This window comes from Anser brachyrhynchus (assembly GCF_964034855.1).
Source record: "Anser brachyrhynchus genome assembly, chromosome: 1".
Lineage (NCBI taxonomy): Eukaryota > Metazoa > Chordata > Aves > Anseriformes > Anatidae > Anser > Anser brachyrhynchus.
The window spans coordinates 7,412,556-7,428,543 of NC_137694.1; the positions used below are offsets into that span (position 1 = coordinate 7,412,556).

The 15,988-nt window shown below is 49.4% G+C and overlaps 1 protein-coding gene across 11 annotated transcripts in view; it reads right to left on the reverse strand.

Moving 5' to 3' along the window:
• FRMD4A (FERM domain containing 4A) overlaps positions 1-15,988 on the reverse strand; it is a 362,843-nt gene that overhangs the window by 115,842 nt on the left and 231,013 nt on the right. For all 11 annotated transcript variants that reach the window (XM_080605846.1, XM_080605838.1, XM_080605837.1 and 8 more), the window contains one exon: positions 10,092-10,157. In XM_080605846.1, the coding sequence (XP_080461972.1) occupies positions 10,092-10,157 (66 nt within the window). The remainder of the gene's footprint in view (positions 1-10,091; positions 10,158-15,988) is intronic.

A 15,988-nucleotide genomic window follows, 5' to 3' on the forward strand; every position in this document is an offset into this window, starting at 1 on the left:
GTCCTGAAAATTAGAAAAGCTGATGTTTTCTCTGCTGACAGCCCGGACTGTGGCTGACGCACGCGGACGCCACAGGCACCGTTTTGTGCTGCGCCTGCCTCGCTCCTTCTCCCGTGCTGCTGCAGCCAGCAAGCTGGCTCATCCCTGGGGGAGGAGAGGGAATTCGGGCAAATAATCCACCAAAGAGAGACAAATTCGTTCTGACATCGCATCTCCCAAAGTCCCCCTTTTAGTCGAGTGGCATGAGTAGGCGCTTCCCCCAGCTTGGGATGGAAAGGGCTGGTGGAGCATGGAAACGCAGCGAAGGCTGGGGGATGGAGGCTTGCTCCATCGCTTTGGGATGGTATTTTGCATCATTTCCAAAGAAACTGGGCCTAAAAAAGGAAAGACTTTGACAAGCTCCTTGGTAAAGGCCCTTGCAGGGGGCTGGGAGGAGGCAGACATCCCCCTGCCCTCACACGATGCACGCGGAGGCAGGTAGCACTGTGATGCTGGACCCGGCTCCCTTCTGCCTTGCTCAGTGCCATTTCCAGTTGCTTTCATGGACCCAAGCACACACGTGCTGCCCTAAACCAGCCCAAATTCGTTGCTTCAGGCAAACTGGTTGAACCTGGCACCATGCAGCCACAGCCAGCTGCCTGCTGCAGTCACCTGCACCAAGGCAAAGGGGAAGGAAACCTTTTCCCAGTGTGCTGGAAACAGCTCTGGGCCCTTTTTACTCATTTTTTTTACTCATTCTGTGCAACGCCCCTGAGCCCAACAGCCTCACTCGTGGCCAAGGCTCTCGCTGGCAGTGCAGGAGGAAGAGTCTTTTGGCTGGGAGCTGAGAGCTTTTGTCTAAGCTGCATTCACTGGGGTCTGAAAAGGAAAGGGAAAAGGAAAAGAAAACAATTTTCTGCAAACCGAGTAATATCGCGTAGACAATCAAGTCTGGCATCCCTCATTCACTGTCAGCCTCGTATTTGTACGGTGCAGTCTGATGGCAGCAATGATGAAAAATGCTCCATCCCGAAATGCTAGCTCAGATTGGAAATGCACATTTTTTTTTAGCCTTGTATTGAAAGCAAATCTACTATGCTACCTTGCTTGTCTCTTTATTTTTTTTCTTTTTTTTTTTTTTTCTCCTGAATTACACTCTTCTAGACTACTCAATTTCTCCTGAAATCATCTGCTACGTACATTATTATCTTTTGAGATTGCTCGCTCAGGCCATATTATAAAAGAATAATTTTCTATTTCCATTCTCATTGCCTTCCAGGAGGCAGCTTTTGTCCTGTGCCACATTTAGCATTTCCCTACCTAAATCTACTACCTCCTTGTCTATCCAGCAGGATGCAAAAGGGGGACTCAGAGCCCGGGAGGGACTGATGTGCCCACCCGTGAACGTCTACAGCATGCACGCCCACCCAGGAGTGGATTGCAGAGGATCCTGTTGCGAGAAAAGGGTCAGGATTCATCTCAGAGGATCCATTTCAGCAGGAGATCAGCCGTGCCCTGTTCCCTCCACCTCCTTCAAAAGTAGCTCAGACATAAATGGCCACGTCTCAGGTTAAATGAGAGGCGTGCCGCTGGGCTGGGGACAAGGGACAGGACACAGCAGGCAGGGCACTGACACAAGGACTGCTACTCCATGAAGGAGAGAAGAAGCAGTTTTATCCCCGACGTTTTATCCCCACCGTCTTGCTGCTAAATCCAATTTTTCCCCATCTCTGTGCTTGGTGGTGCCCCGCGGCTGAGCCCTGCCCTCACCCAAGGGAAGGGCGTGACGTTGCGGTGCTGGGGGACGTTGGGTTGTCCGTGGCTGCAGCAACATTTTGGGGCAACAATGACGTATTTCACAGCCCCTGTTGGACACGAGCAGGTTCCGAACAATAGCTCCACTGAAGTCACGGAGCAGCTGAGCCGGGCAGAAACAATAGTGAATGTTTGAGCTTATCCCAAGCAATTGTGAGGGAGAGGATTTGTCTGTAACGCAGCCATTAGATGCTTGTTGTTCCATTTCTGTCCTGGTTTGTGTGGTGGGAGGTCGCCAGGACGAGTTACACAGCTGGTGCTCTACAAAACTAACTCATCGGAAAGGGAAGAGCTTTCTCCCTTCGTCGGGTGCTTTCCTGGGACAGTCAGCAGCCCTCCCAGTGAGTACGAAAAGCTCCATGACTGCTCAGAATTAAGGCTATCTGACAACTTTTAGCAGAGTGGCTGAAAAAAAAATAAATAAATCGCTGAATATTTTCACCCATATTTGGCCAGCTGTAAAATATATCCAGCTCTCAGCATATGTGGTATGAATAAACATATGTCTTTAGCTTATCTGTCTCCTGACAGCTCACGGATAGCTCCCCAGCCTGTATTAGTTTAAATGCAATTTATTCTGGAAGACTGATAATAGGGATATTGATTATGCAGGCCCCTGGAAATCACACCTTCATTTCGCTGCACGGAGGAGCATGATTGCCGTTCCCTGCTCGTTTTCCTATGAGGCTGTAGGCACTTTTCTGAGACCCTGAGGCTCCTGACGTGGCACCTGATAGACGTGCAGGTCTCCTTTATGGGGTTCTTTCATCACGAAAGGACAAAACCCATTTAGAAACCAGCATGCAGCTTGGGAAGGGGGAGCTTTACCGTGCTAGGGAAGCTCCATCCCCTCCAGTTAACCTCGTGAAGGACCAGATTGCCTCTCTGCCCTTCTCTTTCCCCTGCTGCAAGGTCGGCCAGAACCTGACTCATCCTCCGGTGTCACTTTGCTCCCAGCAGCTATTGCCCCCTGCCTCCACTTGTCCCATCTTCTGCTAATTCTCCTCCCATCCCATGCCTACCTGCAGGCGGATGAGGAGCGCATTTGGAGGAATGAAGCTATCCCTGCTGGGTTTCATTAATTTCCAGTCTTGCCTTCCCTAGATGCAGCTTTCCTTTCTCTAGAGCTGCTTAGCCAGAATGACCTTTGCTGCGTGTACAAATCCTCTTGGAGGCTCTCCATGCTCTCCGTCCATCTGGGCTCACTGCTGATCCATGCCCTGACGCTTTGCATCTTTCTTCTCCTGCAGTCCCTCTCCAAATCCTGCTCGTGGTGAGCCTCACCACCTAGCACAACCACCCTTGGTAGGGTGGACAACAGAATCTCTTCCACCCCAGGTCCTGAGCCCTGCTCAGGATTTCCCTTTTTAGTGGTCATTTCACCTCCTGTCCCAAGCCCTTCAGTTTTGCCCTCATCATCAAGCCTTTTCTCTTGAGCAGATCTGCTTTTTCACCTTCACCCTGCCTGAGATTCCCCATGGGTTTTAAGCCGAGTTGTTCGCTCCCCACGTCTACGCTCCAAATTCCTTTCTCTTCTGCCCTCATGCTCTTCTGTTTCCATTTCCCAGCAAACCCTTCCCCTCCAGGCTTGACTTCTGTGGGCTGCTGTGTTCACTGGAGCCTAAGCTGAGAAATCGAACCCCCAAGCTACAAACCGAAATGGATTAAAATCCAAGGAAATTTTCTTATCTGCCTTCAACTCGCTGGAATCGTGGAGTTCTTGGTTTTGTTTCGTGTGCTGAGGGGGCCCCATATGTCTCCATCAGACATCAACGTCCCCTTGGTCCCCGAAGTGGAGCTGCTGTGCCCTCCAGACTGACACCAGATGCTCTGTAGACTTCTGATGGCGGTGGTGGACGCTTGCTGAGGGCATTTACTGGGGCTCACAGAGAAGCTCAACTCAGTCACAGGCTGAAAAACTGGACCTGGGAGCAGACCTAGGTCTTTTAGTCCATTTTTTTTTTGTTTAAATATTTACCTGGTCTAAGGCAACATCTGCATATTGTGCTGAAACTACGCCTGGAGGAGGTGCGCTGACTGTGAAAGCATCCCCAGCACCGTGTTGCCCTTAGAGCAATGCTAAACATATTTTCCTAATGCTACTTTTTGGTAAAAGGCCAACTTTTCAGCTGAAAACCTCTTAAATCCTAGCTGCTCAGTGAGAACACAGGCCTGAACCCCTGGTCTGGGCTCCCACCTCCCTACATGCAGAGCAATCCCTCTCCTCCATCCCTCTCCATCCCATGGTGACCCAACCCAGCAGGGCACCTGCCCCATTTGCAGTCACACTTGACCCTCAAACCCCTCCAAGGGAGACCTGAGAGCCAGTAAAAAGTCAGGAGGAGCTTTTCCTGCAGGACACAGATGGCTTCGCATGGTTCATCTATCAGGAGCGACAGGCTGTGGTTTGTTCGTTGCTTGGTTTGTTCTGGTGATGTGAGTCCGACCCCACACGCTGCTTGGTAGGGTCCTTCGACGGTTCCCAGGCCAAACCAAAGCTTTGGATCTCAATAATTTTTAGCGTCAAAGATGCTCAAAAATCTATTTTGCAATTTTCCAAACTTTTTCCTGAGCTAAACTATGCTTTTACTCATGCTGTAGTAAATCACGATTTGTTTCTAAAGTCAGACTTATACCAGAGTCCTAGCGTTGCCATTTGGGAAAATAAACCCTCTTCTCCAAAACACAGATTTGAGCATCCCTTCAGCTCTGACAAATCAAAAATTATGTGATTTGGATCAAATTTTGATCTAATATTTGCACACTTTATCAGTGCAAAGGACTGGATTCTGCTAGGTTCACAGCATAAAACTCCGGTTGAGCTCAATCAGCTCTCCATTTCTCTGCTCTACAGAAAACATACCTTTTTTTTTTTAGGAAGAGGAGCTACAGACCAACACACAACCTCCAAAAACAATCTGGGGACTGTCACGAAGCCACCCTTTGAGAGGACAGGCCATTTTCCAGCTGCTGTGCTACAGCATGGAGAGGCTGGGTGGGAAGAAGGGATGCAGGGAGCCTCCTTCCTCCAAGGGTGTCAGAACCAGCCCATCCCCGCTCCCCATGCCCTATAGGCATGCCCTATAAGCAACCCCAGCAATATACACCCCGCGCGATGGGTATATTACTCACCCTCACACCCACTCCCAGTGCTGGCTGCTGCCTCCTGCCGAAGAGATGGTTAAAAAAGCTTTTGGAGCGGAGCCTGCAGGCGCTGCAGGGAGCCGTGCTGGCTCTCTCGCCCGGCTACTGGCACCCAAACGTCTCCATTTACGGTCAGGGCTGCGCGGCTGCATTTCTGCATCTGGGAGCTGGGGCTTTGAAAAGCAGGCCAGCTCCCACGGCCCCGTCCAGACCCGATTTTGGCAGGGGAACAGTGCTGGAGCCCCTCTTCTGCAATCTCTGTGGCATCCCAGAGGAGGTTCAGCCCATCCTGGAGCCTGCTTTTCCTGCTCTGAGGCTGGGGTGCATTGCTGAGCTCCCCACACAAATCCTCTACCAAAAATTAGGCAGATTTTCCTGGCAGTGCCATCCTCAGTGCCACCTGAAGAGGAACCTTTGCAGTTTTTCCAAGCCAGGTCACAACCCTGCTTACTGACATGTAAAAGTGAGGCAGCAAGAAATGCTGGCAAGCCCCAGCCGATTGCAGTTTCCTGGCCGTGAGTAGCACCTAAAATATTGAAAAACTCCAGCAGCATCTTGGGAGGAGACGGGAACATTTTATTCCTCCCTCTTACCATTATTATTATTGCTCTCCAAAGGTGCTGTGTGCTCCCCAGCACAAACCAGCATGCCCCAGCCTGGCTCTGGTGAGGCTGAGCCTGGAGGATTGAGGATCACCAGCACTGAGCATCTCCATCAGGACCTCCTTGCTGGTGACAGTCACCAGCTTTGCTGGGAGATACACATGCACATCTATCTTACCCCGAGATTAAAAATTACTTAAGAAGTGACAACATGTGGATTAACCACCCAAACGCCCATGGAAAACCGTGGTGTTAACCCCTACCTCCCTCGTCCTGACTTCCAAATGTGCTCCTCGGGGAAAACCCAAACCCCGGTATTTCCTACGATCAAATTTCAGACCCCCCAGCCAGCTCTGCTCCAAGCCTCGGATGAGCTCCATCCCTGCAATAACTCTTCCAGAGAGAAGGAATTAGGGGGGCTTAGCACTTTTGGATGATGGTCACTGGAGCTGGATAACAGGCATCGGCAGCCGGCACAGACGTGGCAAGGGCGTGGGACTCAGCCAGCCCAGAAAAAGCTGTGTTTACAAAAAGCAAGATGAAAAGGAATGAATTGCCAACTACGCAAAACTCTTTAAATAGAGCAGTGCAAACCTTTCATGTGCAACAGACAAATGATCTGCGGCCACGTGGAAACAGCATAACGGGTAGGAAGGCTGAGAGTGGGGAATGTGAGCAAGTCCGTTTTCTGGAAGCAAGAATTAGCTGGATTAGCTGGATAAAGCCAAACACTTTCTAAAAAAAACCCTCTTGTATTAAAAACTAAACACGCATCAAACAGAAACAGAAACAGGAAAAAAAAGTGGCTGTAGGAAGATCTGAGGAGCCACTCTCTGCTCCTGCTCACGATAAAAATGCCATCAAAAAAAATCTTATGTAAACTTGCCACACACAACACATCATCAACAGGCATTTATCAAATGAAACACATACCAAATGCAACTCCTCTTCCTAATCCCAAGTCAAACAGGCTTTGAGTTTCAGACCCTCAGGAAGAGATTTCCATATGATCCTCCTCTGCTGAGTTTATGATTAGACCTTATGAATTTCAGCATTTATCTGACACAACGCACCGGGGAGGGCTTTCCTTTATCCACCAAGCCTGTGGTTTTGCCTTTCCTTAGCTGCAGCCACTCAACTTGGGGGAAAACGACTTTAGCCCAGACTGCTTGATTGAGTAAAGCCAGGATGGCTTTGCTGGTGGTGGTATCGCCAAGCCCTCGTGCTATGTGCCAGCACCCAAGCGAGCCAGCATTCACAGAAGGGCTTATAAATGCTGCCTCTGAGCCAGAACCTGGCTTTCGGGGCTCAGCAATGCAAATAAAACATATGTGCACGAGGGGGTCCCACTGAAAACGTCTGTGTGGCCAGCCTGCAAGGTCTTTGTAGTTCGGGAAGAGGATTTGTGGTGTTGAAACGTTTCAATGTGGTCTGGAGGAGCTGTCGCACGGAGCCAGGGCTGACTCCTGCGAGCAACCGCAGGAGCACATTTACCACTCGCCATCCCCCTGCAGACTGAGGTATGGTCCTCATTAACCATGAAGTGATACGTTTCAAGCAATGGATTCGTAACCCCCCAAGTCTGATCACAGCTAATTCGCAGGCAAAGAGGGAGTACATTTGCTTAATACACTGCTCTTTGCAAACACGCTGATCGTTCCCAGATGTATCTGGTTCTGCCCAGCAGCCCTCGAGGCAGCAGGAGAGGAAATCATTTCAGCTCCCCAGAGTCACCGGCCAAAGCAGTTTCAAGATGCTCCAGAAGCCCTCCCGCAACCCTTCAAGGGAGCTGTACCCATCTCCCTCATTCCATCAGACCCGGCTCCTTCTGCTCTTTTTTCCATCCCAAAATAAGCTTCCCATTCAGGCAGTAGGATCCGTAACTATCCTCTGACCCGAGCACTTGATGTCACAGACGTAAGTGCTGCATAAAGCTGGATCCAGGTAAGGATGGTATTTTGATCTCACCTCAGCAGAGAGATCAGTTCTGCTGATTCCCAGTGGTCTCCCTTAAACTTACCACAGAAATGTGAAATTTGCTATGGAGAAGCTCCCAGGAAATGTCGAGCTTGGTGGGAAGGGACAAATCTTGCACAAGAATTTGAGAGCCCTGCTCACACGCGATTCAAGCCAATGCAGCTCGAGATGCTAAAGCCCAACACAGCAATGGAAGAATTTCTTCCACAGCATAAACCTCAGCTTCAACCCGTGGTGAGACATCCGTGGCTAAATACAACTTTGAAGTGACAGCCAGTAGCTGTGGGTTGGATGAACATTATATTTACAGCTTCTTATTCACTTCAGCCATGAGATAAGGCGATAACCAAAATAAGGGTGCTCAGAACTTACAAAGGGAATTCCAGCTACAGTCTCAGCACCAGTTCCAAGTGATATGGGGAGAGATTTCCCCTGGGAAAGAGCACGGCACTCCCAGTGGTCGGGGACCTGCCAGGACAGAGCACTGCTCCGTCTGGAGCTTCAGCACACTCCTGCCCCGAGCAGAGCAGCCCTACGACCACCCCAGAGCTGGTGGCTTTGCAGACAAACCAACATGTTTTGACCAAGTTTGAAAAACATATTAGTATTGGAGATGTGAATCCAAACATCCTCTTCCTCTGCCGTCTGCTCCACCCCACAGTGATTTACTTACTAACTCTCCGAGCAGATGCTACCTAACGCCGTCAAAGGGCATCGTTTAAGCAGAAAAAAACATCCTCAGTGCGTAATCCCGTACACACACACAGGCACGGTACTGATCAGAGCGCTGGGTCAACCTCCGTGCGACAGAGGTTGCTGCTTTTCCTGGGTATGAATTTTTCACAATCACACCTCCTGGCTCTGCCCATTCATACATTATTTGAAAACAGCAAGATGATTTATTGTGTGAATGAAATTCAGCCACGGGTCACTTGCAGACTAGTTAGTGTGATTTACAGAGCAATTCGCTTCCTATATTGATCACTAGAAATTCCCACTGAAGGTGTGATCAAACACTTAAAAATATATCACGTGAATATTGTTTCTGCTCCTTCATGGAACAGGTTCCAGAAGATCTTCCGGAGAGCTTCCAGAGCTTCCAGATCCAGCCTCCTTCACTTTTGTCTTCACTGTGGTTATTCGTGTACTTTATTGCAAGCCCAATGCTATTGAGAAAAGCCCCAGGAAAGCAATCGGGCAGTGCAGTTCATACAGATATACTGCAGTGTATTTTGAACTGTGATTATTGATATTACAAACAGCGCTTTAGCAGAACCATTCTCCAAACAGCCAATTCATCCTCATGAAACTAAAAAAAAAAATAATAAAAAAATCAAAGGCATCTCTGTGAAATAGGAAGCCAAAAGTCTCATCCTTGTGACGGACGTGCTTATGGCCATGCATATGGATGCAATGCAAAGATGGGCAGAAACCCCTGAACCTTCTGCTAAGCCTCAGAAAGCCGTGTGCAGGGATGCTCACCATGCAGAGAAACGGCATCATTGGTATGGCATTTTGCTCAAACTAATTAGTCATCATTATTTAGCTATTCCCTTTCCAGCTCTAGCTTGTTCATGACATCCGTGCGCTCTCTGATCGCACAGACACCCGGTGCACACCATGTGTCTCCGGATTTCACCTCCTTGGTGACTAAGGACTCAAAATTGCACTACCCATTAACATATTTTTAGTAGTATTATTAAACCACCGTTCAGAAAGCGGGGCTGAATGCAGTTCCGATGATTCACCGTGCCTTCAGCAATCCCCATTCAGGTTTCCCTGGGTGGGATGCTTCCCCCCCCCCCAGCGTATCAGCTGCCCGTGATTCAGCCGCCATGGGAAGTTTCATTTCCTGCTTCTGGGGCTGCCCAGCAGCCTTTGTAAAAGGAAAGGCATTCTTCTAATTCCTGCTGTTAACCCCTTGGTGATCTCTGAGGCGGGAGCCAAAGTTGTCAGAAAGGCTCAGGATACGGCAGCATCCATGAACCCGTAGTTACACAGCCAGCACCAGACTCTCATTTTTCTTAATTTACCTTTTTTAAAAATTATAATAAAAAAGGTGGATGGAACACAGGTGTATTTTATTGCATGTTTGTGTTTAATACATGATTTATAGCCTCTGAAATATCTCCAGTGACCTCTGCCCATGACACCAGCACCACATCCTCCTCTGCCATGGGATGCACCTTGAGCATCATACACCAAGTTCAGATGGCAAGTAATGGGGACAGAAACCCAGGTTGGGGGTATTTTAAGCAGATGCAATGTGTTTCTCAATAAAGGCTAATTAATGCCTCAAAAAATAGCCAAGTGATATAGAAACAATGTCAAAAAAGACTCAGGCTGGTTTTCCCTCCCGCCAGTGGGGACAGGGAATGGTTTGGCACAAAGTAAAGCAAAACCCATCATGAACCAGCCCCCACAGACACCTCTGTGCACATCCTCCCCCAGCACGAGTGCACGCAATCACAGCGTGAAGCTGCTGAGAAAACCGGCTGGAAACCCTTTCCTCTCCCGTTCTCTCCCCAGATTATTTGGAGCAAACCCTGGGATGGGGAAATGCGCAGCTCCTACCTGGACGAGGAGCTCCAGCTTTCTGTCATCGAGGAGGTGCACTTGGCATCTGCGGCCCTCCGTCATCTGCAAGAGAGAAGAGGCATGTGTTTAAGGCACTCGGCTTCCCCGTTTGGCACGCGGCACCAGCAGCCGGCTCCCCTGGTGCAAGCTGAAGGCTTTCATTCACCACCTTGCTTTCAGTTTTATTTATCTATTTATTAAATCCCCCTTCTTTGGCACCAGGGAAACAAAAGGCTGGAAGGAAGAAAAGGCAAACAATAATTTGCCTGGGATAGTGAAGGCCCTGAATCCCATATATCCTATTTGGGGTGTCCTACCTAAGAAGTACCAGTGGAGCCAATCATATTATTCATACAGTCATAGTCATCACATCATAGAATATCTCAGGTTGGAAGGGACCCACAAGGATCATTGAGATCAACTCCTGACTCCACACAGGACTGCCCGAAAATCAGGCCATGTGTCTGAGAGCGGTGTCCAAACACTCCTTGAACTCCATCAGGCTCAGGGCCATGCCTGCTGCCCTGGGCAGCCTGTCCCAGTGCCCGACCACCCCTGGGTGCAGAACCTTTCCCTAACCCCCAGCCTGACCCTCCCCTGTCCCAGCTCCATGCCGTTCCCTCGGGTCCTGTCACTGTCCCCAGAGAGCAGAGCTCAGCGCCTGCCCCTCCGCTCCCCTCGTGAGGGAGCTGCAGGCCGCCATGAGGCCTCCCCTCGGCCTGCTCTGCTCTGGGCTCAACAAACCCAGGGACCTCAGCTGCTCTTCATACGTCCTCCCCTCTAGAACCTGCATCACCTTTGTAGCCCTCCTTTGGGCACTCTCTAATAGTTTTATGTCCTTAACTATTATATTGGTCCACAGGTTCTTCCACACCAGTATAATTTAACTCGAACTCTTAACCTGCACAATAATATCAATAAAACTTCTGTGTATAGAACACTATTTCTTCCAAGGTCCTGTAGATTGGAGTGGTAAGAAACAAATAAGCTGTGGCCTGAAGGAAGTCCTCTGCATTCAGCCAAGGCTGTTCCCGACTCCCTGTCACACGGCGCATCGTGAGGAGTAATTTTGCTTTGCACAGCTACGGATCTAGGCTCAGCCCAGTAAAGCCCTCCAGCCGCGCACACAATCCCCCTAATGGGATATGGGCAGCCTAAGCCTCTTTTGCTCTTGGAAATCTCTTCCCCAGCATGACATGGGCAGCACGCAGGCAGCCCCAGGGCAGTCACGCATGCCTGGACCAAGCTTGGCCCTGCTGCGCTGCTATTCAGGCTCCTGGGGACCCAATGCACTCCAGCCAATGCATATCCTGATGACTGGGTGAGTTGAAGCAATGTCCTCCTGCACCCATAGCACAAGCATTGCATAGCCATGGCATGGGGTCTTCAAACTCAGCCATCTCCAGCACCATCTCCAGCACCACCCCCTCACCCTGCTGGCTGCTGGCTCTCCTGTGTGCTGCTGTCCTCCTCACCAGCTCTGTCCCATGTCCATCTCCTCCTCTCCTGGGGTCAGGACAGACCAAGCCTTGCCCAGAGAAGTTGTGGAGTCTCCTCCTTGGAGATCTCCAGCAACTGCCTGGACATGGTCCTGAACAACCTGCTCCAGGTGGCCCTGCTTGAGCAGAGAGGTTGGAGCATACGGCCTCCAGAGGTCCCTTCCAACCTCAGCCATCTCATGATTCTGTGAAAATGAACTTCTCCCTTCAACTCACCCCAAATTTACAGTCCTGGCATGCTCAGCCCAACGCAGCCCAAGCAGACTTTACCCAGGTCATTACATGCACCAGAGTGGCTCTGGCATACCATGCACAACCTCACTTTCCCTCTCATTTTCCATGAACACAACTGGAGCCCTGGCATTGCAGCCAAAGAAAAGCCTTGTAAAACAAGGCTCCTCGTAAATGTCAGCCAGTTACCTCCATGGCAATAAATTGTCTTCTTACGGGAGTTTCATCTTGTAAGTAGTGTTATGCAAAATATTGCTTCTCACAAGGTATATTACTTGGTGAGAGAGATTTTCTCTATGAACTCTGAATTAAGCAGCTTTCAGCGCTGTCATGTAGGTGCAGGGAACCACAGGCTGTCTGTGCTGGACTTCCACCAAGCAGAGCCATGGGTAAAGCTCTGAGCAACCAAACTCTGCTTCTGTCTCTCCCTCTCTGTCTCACGCCCTTGCTGTCAGGTACCTGCAGCATCCCTAAGATGTGGAGAGTGCATCGATATTGCAGTTTTAACATGAGTTTACCCAAGGCAAGAAATAAAGCTGGGACTTTCTCGTGGCAGTAACACACGATGGCAGGAGCACAGTCCAGAGCTCATGTGCGGTACTCGAGTGGTTACACCAAAGTGGAAATGAGGAAAAAAAGAAAGCAAAAGGTGCAAAAGGGAAAATTTTCTTAGATGTTTGATTTTGTGCTTTAGTATTTCAGGAAAATACTTGCTTGGGAACTTCTCATGCTCTCCACACTTTTCCAACCCAGAGTTTCATCTCTTACTGCTTCTGCTGCTTAGAGAAATCCCAAATGCAAACAGCTGGTAACATGAAGTATCTAAATAAAGCGAAGCTCTGAAATGTAGCGCAGATGATTGACAAATTGCAAACAGAGCATTTCATAAGCATCACTTGCAGAAATGGGGGAGGGAAGAGGAGTGGAGAGAGGGAAAGCATGCTGCTTCCACATCAGCTTGCCCCCAGCACTTCTGTCCATCAGCAGAGTCCTTGGTGGCTCTCAAAGACCATGGTAATTTTTACAGTTGGACTTGAAGCGTGTGAGCACACAGCAAAGCACATACTTTAATTCCTTAGTGACACTTTGCTTCTGTGCCTCTCAGCAGTTTGAAGGTTTATGTTACTAGCTAATGACCCCAACTGGTGGCCTGCAGGCCATTTCCACCCAGGTTTTCCTACATGAGAGAAGGTGAAGAGCTGCTCCAGGAGCTGGGGAGGATGAACCACCTGCTACACAGCCTTGGGGGGAGAAGGAGACCCAGCACCAGCCCCTGCTCCCAGCCTCAGGGACCTCCACAGATAGTGAAGGAGCCCATGGTTTAGGAAATGGAGGCTTCAAGTTTTGTCTTGGTGCTCAAAAAACCTGTGATTTACATGGTTGGAAATCTGCTATAGCACATCCTTTTGTCGACAGGATGCACAGCCATGGGGCTATTTCACTTCCCAGTTGAAATAAATGACGCTTTCCAAAAGTAAAGAAAAGAAGAAGGCAGAAGACAGACTTCCTACCTGATATAAACTAAAATATGATGGTCCTTCCCTCCCTCCGCTCTGCTTTATTATTCTACCAGGTGTCTGAAGCCCACGCGGCGTGCTTTTTGCCATTGTCAGAACAATACAAACTCGACTAGTTTGTCAGAGCAAGAAAGGGGAATGTTTCAAAGCACAGCAAGAAGGAACTGTTTCAGCACAGTCTGTCTGCATGAAAAATGGTGCCTGTGATGCTTTGCAAATCCGCTGCTTTGTGGTATCTGCTGCACTGCGATGAGGCCGTGGCTGCCTCTTGTGGGACAAGGCCAGGAACCCCTTCTGCTTCTCTGTGTAATGAGAAGGGAAACCAACAGCAGAGCCCTTTAGGTGGGAGCAGGAGGTCACTAAAGGTGAGCTGAGCAGCACCAGAATTTGGATGGAGGAAAGCTATAAGGAGTGAATTGAGGTTCTCCACTCCCATGCTCTTTCTCTGAGAAAGACTGGGGGAACTGAAAGCTGAGAGGCACAAAGGCATGGCTTTCCCTTCGACACTGCAAAGTAAAATCTCAGGAAAGAGAGAAGACTTAGTGGCTGGGCAGAGCTGTTAAAGGTAGGCAAGGACACTTGATGTGAAGGAAAGTGGATGGGTTTGCTCCTAATCATGCCCTGGCTTTCACTGTGAGCTCAGTACTGAGTTTTCCTGTATCCACACAGCCTCCCAGTTCCCATCTGGAGGCAAAGAGCCCTCTAACCTAACTGCAGAAAGTAAAAAGTCAGGTGTCTAACCCATCCTGACAGTCCCGATACCCTTAATGCTCAAACCAGAGAGATGCACCCTGGGCAGGACGACTGATCCTGCTGCATCCTAAACCTGGTTTTCCCATACCTGATGCTGGGCTCTAGCGCTCAGCCCAGGAAAGCTCTCCAACACAGGAGCCAGGATGCGGTATCCACATCCACCCTCCAAATTTCTGATGCTTCTCAAGAAGTGTGAAGGGGTGGGACTGTGCTACAAACCCTGTGCTAACCATATGGCAGAGAGCAGCATCCTTCATGTGTGAAGAGGGGCCACATGCATTTCATGGGCCAGACTTATCACGAACTTGTATGGGAATTATGTGCCAAAACACATAACAGATTTTTTTTTCCCCCCAAACAGCTCAGTACATCACTTTCTTCTGAAAATCTGCTGCTGCTTTTAGTGCCTGCACATGCAGCATGACCCCCGAGCGCTCGAAGAACTGCACACTAGCGCTTTTAAAAATCTCTGTCATTTATGTAAAGACTAGGGCTAGTGCATCTCTACCACACAGACACAGATGGTGCTTGCAAGGCACGTGGAGATCTGGAGCAGTGTGTTTGTGTGGACGAGGTGCTGGAGGAGTGCTCAGGAGGGCTGATGCACAAGGCATGTGTGCTCTATCTGCACCAGGACTTCTGCACCTGGAGGATGGGAGAAACGCTGCTGACCTCCTTTGTAAGACACTTGGAGAGCTGTCAGTGACAACAAGGTTTGACATGTGCACTTTTCGCTCTGAATATGCTACCAAAAACAAGTATTTCTCCTTTTTACTTGGGGGATCTTCTGGATCTTGGATGCTTTTCTCAAGAAAAGGACGTTTTAGTTACCTTTGTCACGAGCAGCAGACTTTAAATCTCATTTGGAGGCTCCTACCCAAATATTTACATGACGGGTTTCCTAGGAAAGACAGGCTGGCAGCTGTTTTGCACTGCTGCACGAACCGCTCTGGCGACTTCCCTCCTCTCTATTCATCTTTGCAGTAACTCCAAACACTGGCTCGGAGCATCCTACAAACCGTCTGCACCGCAGCCCCAAAACCCACACGGCACTCTGCTAATCCCTGTGCTCGTGTCATCTTGTCACTAAATTATCGGCAACTGTCCGCACAACTGCTGCAGCCACCACGAACAGCAGAGGCGATGGGAAGAAACGGCTCCAAAGGGAACCTTTCCCTTTCAAAATGAAAAAGAAATCCTCTTGGTGAAAGCACCGTCACACTAAATAACTGCAAGGCACCAAATGCAAATGCTATTTACAGTGGCAGTTCTATAAATACGCGCGGTACGTTTCATTAGCCGGTGACTGCAGGAATAAAGAGGGTACGGTGTATTCTTCCATGACTCAAATCAGAAATTATAATTGGAGGCAGAATATTTCCTAAATGCTCGCCGCATGTATAGGAGGCAATTACAGTGCTGAACACACAAAAACCGGTGTCACTTTGCCTGTCGGTTGCACAGGCCCGCTGAAAGGAGATAGAGAGAGATGACAGCCCGCTGATTAAAATAAACTATTAGATTAAACGCCCTGCTCCCACTTGACCACTTCTCAGTGCCTTCCATCCTGGCAGCTCCTAGGCTGTTGAGGAGGGAGAGGGAGAAAGTGGTGTGTTCTGGGTTGGTTTGTGCACATAACTGCACTTTGCTTTGTCGATTTGGGGCTGGTCTTGCCCGTGGCTCTGTCACACTGACCAGCACAGTCTCTTTGCTGGTCTACATCCCTCTGTCATCTCCTGTCCTTCTTCCTCTCACATTTTAGCATGGAGGAAAGGAGCATCTTTGCAGCTCTGTTCACGCCTGCTTGCTTTCCAGGTCCAAAGCCCTGCCGCACACTCATTTCCCTGCTCTTCCCCCTACCACAAAGAGCCATATTGCTGCGGGCTTATTTCTA